At 42.2% G+C, this 12,547-nt stretch overlaps 1 protein-coding gene and 1 pseudogene across 1 annotated transcript; both read left to right on the forward strand.

Moving 5' to 3' along the window:
* Positions 1-487: 487 nt before the first annotated feature.
* On the forward strand, positions 488-3,795 carry LOC102249881 (tripartite motif-containing protein 60). Its single transcript, XM_005860543.2, has 2 exons — positions 488-593; positions 1,724-3,795. Exon 2 carries the CDS (start codon positions 1,829-1,831, stop codon positions 3,191-3,193), a length of 1,365 nt encoding a protein of 454 aa, XP_005860605.1. The 5' UTR covers positions 488-593; positions 1,724-1,828; the 3' UTR covers positions 3,194-3,795.
* A 7,889-nt stretch (positions 3,796-11,684) lies between these two features.
* The window catches only part of LOC106725091, a 2,152-nt pseudogene continuing 1,289 nt past the window's right edge, over positions 11,685-12,547 (forward strand).

Below are 12,547 nucleotides of genomic sequence, written 5' to 3' on the forward strand. Positions count from 1 at the left end.
CAGCCTGGGTGAGGGGCTGAGGGCTGTTTGCAGGCTGGCCAAGCCCCTCAGCGGGGACCCTCACCCAATGAGGGTGTGGCCATCCTGGGTGAGGGGCTGATGGCTGTTTGCAGGCTGGCCACGGCCCCCAGCCACCCAAGCTCCCAGTGGAGGCTGACTGGAAGCAGGTATCTGGGATTTATTTGTCTTCTATAATTGAAACCTTGTTGCCATGAGCAGAAGCCACAGCTGGCTCAGGGCAGGCGGGAAGCTTGGCTTCTTCCATCACCAGGGCAACCAAGCCTCCTGCTTCAGCTCCGTGGCTGCCAGCTGCCATCTTGGTTGGGTTAATTTGCATATAGTAACTCTGATTGGCTGGTGGGCGTCACCTGGGGCATAGTGAAGGTACGGTCAATTAGCATATTTTTCTTTTATTAGTGTAGATTATTGCCTCACAAGGTTGTGGGGCCTGAGATGTCTCATGATCTGTATTCTGCCAGCAGGAGACCCAGGAAAGAAGGTGGTGCAGTTGGAAGAGCAGAGAATGAGAACAGATTATACCGATTCCAGTGTGGGTCTGAAGGGCTGAGAACCAGCAGCACCCAGGCCAGGAGGTGAGTGTGCTAGCTTATTCATCCAGCAGAGTGAATTCAACCTTTCCCCAGTTTTTGGTCTCTTCAGGCCCTCAGTGGAGTGGATGATCCCCACTGACATTGGGGAGGGCCACCTGCTTTGTTCATCCACAGATTCAAATACTAATCTCTCCCAGAAATCTCATAGTCACACCCAGAACTAGTGTTTCGACTGCTATCTGCATCTCCTGTGGCTCAATCAAGTTGACTCCTAAATTTAACAAGATTATCCTTCACAGGTTTCTCTATTCTTATATTTCCTATAAATAGGTGGTTTGAACTCTGTGGAGATTTAGATTCATTTTTCTGTCAAAACTTCTTCACAAATAGTCTTATGTATTCTCCTCAACAATTCTATGATATGTATTTTGTTACTCTTTTTAGTTGAGGCCAATGATAAATTTCCTTACAACAATTAATTCATTTAGAGTTGCAAAATAGATGATAGTCTTCATTGCTAACTCTTCCTTAAATATTGTCCTGGTAAATAATTTTGTTTACCATAGATACTTTTTCTTTTTAACATTTAAGGAACCATATTCTTTTTTTCTTTTTTTTTAAAATATATTTTTCATTGATTTCAGAGAGGAAGGGAAAGAGAGAGATGGAAACATCAATGATGAGAGAGTATCATTGATTGTCTGCCTCCTGCACATCCCCTACTTGCGGGGCAGGGGTGGGATATTGAGCCTGCAACCTGGGCATGTGCCCTGGGTCAGAATTGATCCCGGAACCCTCCAGTCTGCAGACTGATGCTCTAGCTACTGAGCCAAATCAGCCAGAGGTACTTTTTCATACAGGGATATAAGGATTAATCGCTGATTGAACTGTTCTTTAAATGGCAATATTGTTCTGTCCACAGAAACCACATATGACTTAGATTGTGCTGGGGTTTTGACCACAAGGACTCCACAGCCCATGTTCAATTGGGGGAAAAGGCATTAAATACAGGCAAGAGTGACAGGAAGTCTGGGCATCAGCTGAAAACTGGGACTCTTTTTGGACTCTCCTACTGCATTGCACAGAGAGCAGACCTCAGCTTCTGGAAATTTGAACAGAGGGGGTGCAGGAGGCAGCAGACTAATGTTTAATGAACTCCCCTTAAATTCCAGGTGGGAGTCTGTATGACCTGCCAAGGTCACATACTCATTTTTCTCACTCCTGGAGGATCACACTGATTAAAAAGACTGTCTTGGGTCAGATACCTTCATTGCACAATGGAGTCTGCGGCCTCCCTGGCTGAGCTCCAGGCAGAGGCCAACTGTCCCATCTGCCTGGATTACCTGAGAGACCCAGTGACCATTGAATGTGGGCACACCTTCTGTCCCTCCTGCATCCACCAGCGCTGGGAAGGTCTACAGGGCACCTTTCCCTGTCCTGTCTGCCTTCACCACTGCCCTGACAGGAAATTGAAGAGGAACACCCAATTATGTCACATGATTGAGATTGTTAAGCAGATTCCCACCACAGGGAGCCAGAGGAAATTACAGGAAGAAAAACCCCTGTGTGGGAAGCACAATGAGGTTTTGAAATTTTTTTGTGACAGCGCCCAGGAATTGTTATGTCCTCATTGCAAGGTCCCCTTAGACCACCAGGATCAGTCCCTGATACCCATTAAGGAAGCTGCTGCTAGTTGCAGGAAGAAGCTCAAAAGATACATTGGGGCGCTGTTGGTGGAGGTTGAAGATGCTGAAACGGAATATGAAAACCAAATTGCAAAAGAATTTGAAGTGCAGAAAAAGGTGGAAAAATGGAGGAAAGAATTGCAGTATGAATGTAAAGAACTGAAGTGTTCCTTACAAATAGAGCATGATGTATTTAATGCTGGTCTGCTTATAGAAGAGAAGGATGTTGAAGAAAAACTAACTGAAAATGGAAGGCAAGTTTCAAATCATATGTTCATACTAAACAAGCTTTTAAGCGAAATAGCAGAGAAGTATTTGCAAGCAGATGTGGATTTACTCACAGGTATTGAAGATATCCACAATAGGTATGAAAAGCTAGAGACCCCAGCAGTGTTTTCATGTGAATTAAAGAAGAAGATTTTCACTCTCCCCCCACATTACTTGGGCCTGCATAAAATGATCCACATGTTTCAGGCAGATTTGACACTGGATCCTGAAACTGCCCATCCAAGTCTCATTATCTCAAGAGATAGAAAAAGTGTGACATATAGGACACCAGATGGTCTTTCTAATCCCCAGGCACTTACTTCTTACCCAGCTGTCCTGAGTTCTGAGGGATTTGATGCTGGCAGGCATTTTTGGCAGGTAGAAGTAAGAGGTATAGGTGCATGGTCCTTTGGTGTGTGTAAAGAATCTTTCCCCAGAAATACTCCCATAAAACCATTGCCAAGCAATGGCTGCTGGCGATATAAGCAGCGGGCTGGTATATTTGGCCTTTTAGGACATCATAAGATTGGCATTTTTCTGGACTATGAGTTGGGAGAGGTTTCATTTTATAATTTGAATAACAGGTCATACTTGTTTGCATTTACTGACATGTTTACAGAGAAACTTATGCCTTATTTCTCCATTGCATCTTCTCCAGAAAGTCTTACAATCAGTATCATCAGAGTCTAGTGATGAACAATTTGGAAGAAATTTTGTATGTGCTTAGTTTCTTCCCTTGTTATTGAAAAGAATACTTATAAAGATCCTGATTCCAGTTTTGATTTTTGAATGTTGAAAGCTTTAAGGACTCACCCTTCTCTCCTCCCTGACCTTACACCTGGGAAAGCTAATGAGAAAGTCCAGGTGCTCTATCCTTGGGTGCAGGGGGGAAGTTCCAATCAAGCAGGTTTCTATCAGTGTCAGCAGGCTCCCAACAACAGCACCCAGTAACCAACATAAACACCACAAGCTAGACCCTTTTCCCTGTGCTCTCAGTCATTTTGGGACCTATTCTAATATCCACCCTTCTCTCCCCTGAAAACCTCATCATGTGAGTAATAAACTTTTCATATTCTTCTGATATGTTATCATCAGTGTGAACATTTGAAACCAATTTTGCATGGCTTCCACCCTGCCTATGTAAGCTGGTCACCACCATTGACATTGTGAGCAGGATTTTTCCAGATATGAAGCACCCCACCAGGGCTTCCTCCTCTGGCTTTGTGTGGTAACACACCCTGGTTCTCTAGGCAAGGGTGTCCTTGCAGTTTGGGCTGCATTTGCTGGGTTTTATGGAGGCTGTGTTGTAGATTTGACTGACCTAAGTCAGAAGTTTCCATAAGAAACATTCTATTGACTATTATTTTCCATGTAATTTTTTGGGGAATTCTAATCGTCTTGCTTTTGTCTCCTGTTTTATAATATTTTGCCTGTTTTATAAAAATTTCATGTGCACGGCCCTAACCAGTTTGGCTCAGTGGATAGAGCGTTGGCCTGAGGACTGAAGGGTCCCAGGTTCGATTCTGGTCAAGGGTATGTACCTTGTTTGTGGGCACATACCCAGTAGGGAGTGGAGGCAGCTGATTCATCGATGTTTCTCTCTCATCGATCTTTCTAACTATCCCTCTCCCTTCCTCTCTGTAAAAAATCAATAAAATATATTTAAAAAATGTCATGTGCAAGGCTGAGCAAAAGCAGGTTGACAATAGTGTTACAAATATGTACAGTAATTAATAACAAATAATACAAGAATAAACTTTTGCATGCTAACAACTGTAAACATACCTTTTTAAAAATTCTCACCTGAGCCTAGATGGAATGGTTCAGTGGTTGAGCATCAACTTATGAACCAGGAAGTCACAGTTTGGTTCAATTCTCAGTCAGGGCACATGCTCAGGTTGTGGGCTCAATCCCCCAGTATGGGGTGTGCATGAGGCAGCCTATCAAGGATTCTCTCTCATCATTAATGTTTCTAACTCTCCCTCCCCCTTCCTCACTGTAATCAATAAAAATATATTTAAAATAAAGTAAAATTCTCACCTAATGATGTTTATTGATATATAGAAAGAGGAAGGGAGTGAGAGGTGTGTGTGTGAGAGAGATACATCAATGTGAGAGAGAAGCATCCATCAGTTGCTTCCTGTACTCACCCTGAACATGGATTGAACCCGAAGCCTATGTGCCCTGACTGAGAATCAAACCTGCCCAATTTTTGTTGTATGACAAGACATTCCAAGGAACGGAGCCACTTGGCCAGGGCTATAAACCTACATTTTACAACCACTGTATGACCTATAAAGGTCACATGCTCATTTTTGACCTTATGGGAAATTGTCAACCTTTGAGAACATGCTTCTGTATGGATACCTGTATGGTATTGTTTACAATGTTTGGAAATAAAGTTTTACTATGCATATCTCTGTACTATTTGTGTCTCCATAACTTGAAAAAGATGCTCAGCAGAGCTTTTATTGAGGTACAAGAGAACCCTTGCACTGACCAGAGTAGCCATGCTATGCTGTGGTAATCTCAGATGCTTACTCTTTTTTAAAAAATATGTTTTTGTTGATTTCAGAGAGGGAGAGAGAGATAGAAACATCAATGATGAGAGAGAATCATTGATTGGCTGCCTCCTGCACACCCCACACTGGGGATTGAGCCCGCAACCTGGTCATATGCCCTGATCGGGAATCAAACTGGTGACCTCCTGGTTCCTGGGTCAATGCTCAACCGCTGAGCTGCACCCGGCTGGGCTCAGATGCTTACTCTTGCAAAGTGTAATATAGGCCAGCAGGGCGCTGCTCCATTACCCACCCATGGATCTAACTCCCTCAGTCATGTGTTGTCACAGCACTGGGTCAGTACAGCTAGAGAAAGAGGGAGCATTGAAGGGCCACCCTGAGCATTGAAGGCCAACACCAGGAAAAGACACACTTTTCTCTTTTTCCATTTTCTAGAAGTCATTGCAAGGCCCCACTTCGCTGCAAGGGGTGAAGACGAATGCATGTACTATGAGGTGAAAAGCTATTGTTTGCCATAACTCCTGAATCCAATTAGACATCAGTGAAATGTACATTAATGATGAGTGCTAGAATGAGAAGTCATTAGAGCTGGTAAAAATATTACCATAGGAATTTACAGTAGTTTGACCTAACCCTATAGCAGTTGTTCGATAACGTCACCTATAAAGAAGATATTTAAGTAAAATCTTAAAACATTATTTATTTGTTAGAAATATAAAGCACTATTATTTTGAAAAATGGTGATTCATTAGAAAAAGAATCATTGAAACTAGTGTCTGAATATAATGGCATAAAAAACATAATTGGGAGAGACTTCTATTGACAAGTAGCCTCAGAGCTACCTTTTTTAAAAATATATATTTCATTTATTACAGAGAGGAAGGGAGAGGGAGAGAAAGACAGAAACATCAGTGTTGAGAGAGACTCATGGATCGGCAGCCTCCTGCACGCCCTCCACTGAGGATAGAGCCTAAAACCCCAGCATGTGCCCTGGAACCCATGGAACCCATGGCAATTCAATCTGAAGGCCAATGTTCTAATCACAGCAAAACCAGCTAGAGCTCCTAGCTACCTTTTAAAAAATAGTTTTTAGGATCTGTTTGTTAAAAATGTTTTTATTGAGCCCTATCTGGCTTGGCTCAGTGGATAGAGTGTCAGCCTGCAGACTGAAGGGTTTCGGGTTCGATTCCGGTCAAGGGCATATGCCTGGGTTGTGGATCAGTTCCTAGTGGGGGGCGTGCAGGAGGCAGCCAATCAATGATTCTCTCTCATCATTGATGTTTCTATCTCTCTCTGCCTCTCTGAAATCAATACAAATATATATTTTTAAAATGTTTTTATTGTTTTTAGAGTGTGGGAAAGGGAGAGGGAGAGAGAGAGAGAGAAATATCATTTGGTTGCCTCCTATACATGCTACGGCCTGGGATTGAAATTGCAACCTGGGCATGTGTCCTGACCAGTAATCAAACTGGCCACTTTTGGGCCATGGGACAATGCTCAGCCACCTGAACCACACTGGCCAGGGCCCTAGGAGTTACTTACTATAAATGAATGGTGTGGCATGTGTGAAAACCAGTGGTGGCATTATGGTATGTTTATAACAGAAACTCACAAAGGCAATTCATATGTAACAATGTTTCAACAGGCACAAAATTCAGTTGGTATGGTTACTTAAACAACCCAAGTACATCACTGGTTTAAATTTCAGTTACACAGCAAAACCAGCTAGAGCTCCTAGCTACCTTTTAAAAAATAGTTTTTAGGATCTGTTTGTTAAAAATGTTTTTATTGAGCCCTATCTGGCTTGGCTCAGTGGATAGAGTGTCGGCCTGCAGACTGAAGGGTTTTGGGTTCGATTCCAGTCAAGGGCATATGCCTGGGTTGCAGATCAGTTCCCAGTGTGGGGTGTGCAGGAGGCAGCCAATCAATGATTCTCTCTCATCATTGATGTTTCTATCCCTCTCTGCCTCTCTGAAATCAATACAAATATATATTTAAAAAATGTTTTTATTGTTTTTAGAGTGTGGGAAAGGGAGAGGGAGAGAGAGAGAGAGAAATATCATTTGGTTGCCTCCTATACATGCTACGGCCTGGGATTGAAATTGCAACCTGGGCATGTGTCCTGACCAGTAATCAAACTGGCCACTTTTGGGCCATGGGACAATGCTCAGCCACCTGAACCACACTGGCCAGGGCCCTAGGAGTTACTTACTATAAATGAATGGTGTGGCATGTGTGAAAACCAGTGGTGGCATTATGGTATGTTTATAACAGAAACTCACAAAGGCAATTCATATGTAACAATGTTTCAACAGGCACAAAATTCAGTTGGTATGGTTACTTAAACAACCCAAGTACATCACTGGTTTAAATTTCAGTTAAAAATGGTACATGAACTGTAATTCTTAAAGTAGGAATAATATGGATCCAGAGGATGGAGACTCCACCTCCAGAGAATTACTCTCCTTAGCAGTTTATCACTTACAGAGTCTGCCTTCCACACAACAGTACTACACAACTAAGGTATGGTTTCTGGCCCTTTACAACAACAACCACCTTTTCTTCAGCATCATATAACACTTTCCTCATTTTCCTCTGAGTTGTCACCAAAGGACCTTTCACATTCATTTTTCTACGGACATTTTCCAGAAAATATATGTCTTCTCCAGGGCTAATTTATCTTATTTGTAATGGATTCACTGTTGGGATTGTAAATCCTATTTCAGTGTGTAGTAAAGGTTAGAAGACAGAAACACTTTGTGGGGGGAAACAGAATCCCAATGGAATTGACTTATGGAGATGATTATTCTACATTGATAGTATCTTTTAGAAGAGGAAATTTTAGGAATTTATATCCTTGTCTCCTCTAGTCACTGAACCAAAAGCAGTCTTATACTGATAGGGGGGACTTGTAATCTAATAGGTAGAGTACCTGTATGAATCTGAAAAGTAATCATATTATTTTAAATCTCAACACATATATTTATGTGAATAGGGGGTTAAGTTTCTTATGTATGAATAGGGAGTTAAGTTTTTCTTCAAGTTTCCTTTTCAAGGCCTGTGTGAAGTGATTGAGGAGTGGACTCAACTGTGAATCCAACAAGCAGAACCCACCAGCATGGTCAAGCCAACCCACAAGGAGTAAAAATATCATCTCATTGACATCATCTCATGGCCTGATGACTAATTATAAGAGCTCATGTCTGAGGAACCCCAGGCCAGCATGTAGCTGCATTCCTCACCCCAGCCCCTTCCCCTTTATAATACTCTTGCTTGGAGGCAGGATATGATTCTTGTAAGCACCCTGTCTTCTTGGCTGTCTATCCTTCTCAATTAACGCCTAATATGATTCAACCCTGCCTTCGTTTTTGGACACAGCGACAGGCAGCCTGAGCCCACCCAGAGGTGCCCCTGTAAGAATACCTGAGCTTATAACTCGATTGAAATAGTTTTTAGTGATTTCATTAGTCATCTAGCAGCAAAGTCACTTGTATACTAATTCATTTTTATGTCACTTTGCTTAATGACTCTGTTCTTGGCAATGAGATTGACTAGAATCAACTGTGATTCTGTGCTAGTGTTTTACTTTGTAGGAATCACTCTTTCATAGATTGGGAAATATAATAAATGTTTGATTTTTTAGTTAAAATATATCTTATGTATTGATTTCAATGAGGCAGGGCTAGGGAGAGAGAGATAGAAACATCAAGAATGAGAAATATGGAAAGGCTGCCTCCTGCATGACCCTCACAGGATCAAGTGGGAAACCCAGGCATGTGCCATGACCAGGAATCATACCTTGACCTCCTGGTACATAGGTCCATGCTCACACTGTGCCACAATGACCGGGCAAATGTTTGATTTTAAAAGAATGTGGAGGGTGTCGACCATAATTGAAAATAAATTTAGCCCTAGCTGGTTTGGCTCAGTGGCTGGAGCATTGCCCTCCTGAGTTTGATTCCGGTCAAGGACACATGCCTGGGTTGCGGGCTCGGTCCCCAGTGGGAGGCATGCAGGAGGCAGCTGATCAATGATTCTCTCTCATCAGTGATGTTTCTCTTTCTCCCTCTCCTTTCCTTTTTGAAATCAATAAGAATGTACTAAAAACAAAATCAGCATCTAAATGCACTGCATTTAAAAATATATATAAATTTAAAAAATGAAACTGGTAAAATTTTGTCAGTCAATGTAAAAACCACATTCCCTAATAAGCAATATGACCCAAAATAATTGATAAAAAATTTTAGAGTGCAAAGAATGCTTCTCAATGAAAGTAAAAATTAGGCTGGGACTTGAAGAAAGAATGCCAGTACAAGAGGGTAAACAATGTATAAGGAGTACGGGGCTGCCATGGACCAATCTGCAAGCACAAAAGTGCTGTGGCTGAAGGGTGCCATGCCCTGAGTGTGGAGAGAGAGGCAGGACTGCAGAGTGCTGGAGATGACAGGGGGTGAAACTGGTGGGCTTCTCACATCCCAAGGTTTGAAAAGAAATGGGCCTCCCTTGGCCTTCAGCTGTCTATTTCTTAATGAGCAAAGATGGGAGTAAAGGGTGATGAGAGTGTGGACAGGGAATTCCAAAAGTCCAGATCATGCAAATGAAGAGCTGCAGGCCTCTGCTGAGCTGATTATCTCAGGGGAGATCCACCCCCTCCCATCCACTCACATCTCTGAACAGCTGCTAAGCCCCACCTGCCACATGCCCCTCCTCCAGGGCAGAGCCACCATTCTGATGAGGGAAGTCCTCATAGTTCCACCCTCCTAGCAGTGTATATAGATGCCAGGGTCACAGCTCTAACTTCACAACTGGTACAAAACGCATCCCAGACCCTTCCTGGAGACTCAGTCCACAGACTGGCCCTAGGAAAGCTGGCACCAGGTGAGCTGGGAATCCTGGGTATGTGCGCACAGGAAGTGTGAGCTCTGTGAGAGCCTTGGTTTCCTATGTCGTTGCTCTAGCAGGACCTGGACCTCAACTTGCATTTAGGTAAGTATAAGACACATGCTTTTACTATTGTGGAGTTTTTATGTGAGCCTGTCCTAAATCATCTGAGTACTTGGTAAAAATACAGTTACTGTGACCCCCATCTGATCTAAAAGGTAACAAATATGGGTGTGTGATAAAGCTGGTCAGAAGCCTTGTATGAAATGGCTTTTCAGAATGTCAGGTGTGTTTATTTTTTTAAAACCAGAGGTTCCAAGAGGTTTACCTAAATTGAAGTGTATGCTGACTCCAACCTGACAGGGAAGCTGAGGGTTATTTTCCTTGTTCCATGTGTCTCTGAAAGAATAGGGGACCAAAAACCCATCCCCAGGACACAGGCAGTCAGTTCAGACCTGAAATCCAACCCACATAACCTACACGCAGATGGAACTCTAATGCCAACCTTGGTATTTCCTTAATTTCAGTTTATCTCCACAGAAGAGATTTGTTTAGTGGGAATGGGAAGTGAGAAAAGGGAAGAAGATGATGGATTTGAAGTGGAGGAAAAAGGGGACCATTTTGAAACAACTGTGAGGAAGAAAAGAGATGGAATGGATCTGAGAGCTTTGAGATGAGTGGAAAGAGGTGAAGTTTAAAGAAAGGAGTAGGAGAAACTACCTAGAATAGAACAGAGAATCACAGAAGTTGAATTAAAAGAACTTTTTAAAATCAAGGAATATTTTAGGTACATATAAAAGGAGAGAGAATATTGTGAACCCAGGTACTATACTTATGAACTTTTTGCCTTTCTGTGCAGGACATACCTATGATTTTACTTTCTAAATTTTTATTACATAATTTTAAAAGTGAATCTTAATTTACATAGTTGTATGTTAAAATATTTTTTAAAATTATTTTGCTAAAACAATTATTTTGATAGGGATAGGAAGGAAAGAGACACACACACAGAAAGAGAGAGAGAGATAGAGAATGATTGAGTAAGAGAAAGTTACATTGATTTGTTGTTCCATTCAGTTATGCTTTTATTGTTTGCTCCTATTAAGCGCCCTGACCTGGGATCTAACCTTGTCATATTGGGACCAACTGAGCTACCGGGCAGGGCAATTTACATACTTCTAATGTCATTCCTTATCTCAGTGTAACATAATTATTAGTCAGGTTTTTTTAATCCTCAAATATCCAACTTTCAGTTGAATTGTGATCAAATATTTCAAAGTGAAATGAAATTAGATTGATAAATATTAACACATAGTATGTCTTTTAAGTCTATTTTAATTCCTACAATCTCCGTCCCTGTGTGTTTTGTTTCTTCTTTATACTTGTGTTGAGGCAACATGATAGAATTTTCAATTGAGTTTATTAGAGTCCAGATTATACTGATTCCTTCCTTGGTGTATTATTAAAGATTTGTCAGAGAAACAGAAGCAATAGTCTGTATCTGGAAAGGTATTTATTAAAAAGCAGTGGCCCAGAAGGCTATGGGGCCTGAGCTGTCCCATGGTCTGCAATCTGCCAGCAGGAGACCCAGGAAAGACGGTGGGGTAGTTGGAAGGCCTGAGAGTCTGAGAGCAGATGGTACAGATTCCAGTGCAGGTCTGAGGGGCTGAGAACCAGCAGCACCCAGGCCAGGAGGTGGGTATGCTGGCTTATTCATCCAGCAGAGAGTGAATTCAGCCTCCCCCCCGGCTTTTGTTCTATTCAGGCCCTCAGTGGAGTGGATGATGCCCACTGACATTGGGTTGGGCCATCTGCTCTGCTCATCCACTGATTCAAATACTAACCTCTCTCAGAAATCTCCTCACAGTCACACCTAGAACTAGTGTTTCACCTGCCACCTGACTATGCAGGGGACCAATCAAGCTGGCATACTAAAATTCAAACGTGAAGGAAATTCTTCACATATTTCTCCATCCCTTATATTTCATGTAAGTAGCTGGTTTGGAACATGTTTGAAGATATTTAGGTTCATTTTTCTGGAAAACTATTATTCACAAGTAATGTTATGGCATCCCTTCAACAATTCTCTGATATCTGTCACTCTTTTTGTGATAGTTAAGGCCAATGATAAATTTCTCTAATTGATTAATTCCATTAGAGTTGCAAAATAGATCTTAGAATTCATTGCAAACATCTCCTTAGATATTGTCATGATAAATGATTTTGTTTACCTGATGTTAATGCTGCTTGAACTGTCCTTTAAATGGCAATATCATTTTGTCCACAGAAACCACATATGACCTGGATTGCCCTTGTTTTTTGACCAGGAGCACTCTACATCCCTTGTGCAAAGTGGTGTTAAATACAGGAGAGGGTGGCAAGAAGACTGGATATCAGCTGGTGTCTGGAACTCTTCTTGAACACTCCTAGTGCCTTCCACAGGGAGGGAGGCCTGAGCAGACCTCAGTTTCTCACTTTTCCTCACTCCTGGAGGATCACACTGATTGAAGAGACTGTCTTGGGACAGACACCTTCATTGCACAATGGAGTCTGCGGCCTCCCTGACTGAGCTCCAGGCAGAGGCCAGCTGTCCCATCTGCCTGGATTACCTGAGAGACCCAGTGACCATTGCCTGTGGGCA

The sequence above is a fragment of the Myotis brandtii genome, unplaced genomic scaffold (genome assembly GCF_000412655.1).
Source record: "Myotis brandtii unplaced genomic scaffold, ASM41265v1 scaffold136, whole genome shotgun sequence".
Classification (NCBI taxonomy): Eukaryota; Metazoa; Chordata; class Mammalia; order Chiroptera; family Vespertilionidae; genus Myotis; species Myotis brandtii.

Excerpts from the sequence above, each read along its gene's own strand:
- LOC102249881 (XM_005860543.2), top strand. The coding sequence starts at position 1,829 with ATGGAGTCTGCGGCCTCCCTGGCTGAGCTCCAGGCAGAGGCCAACTGT.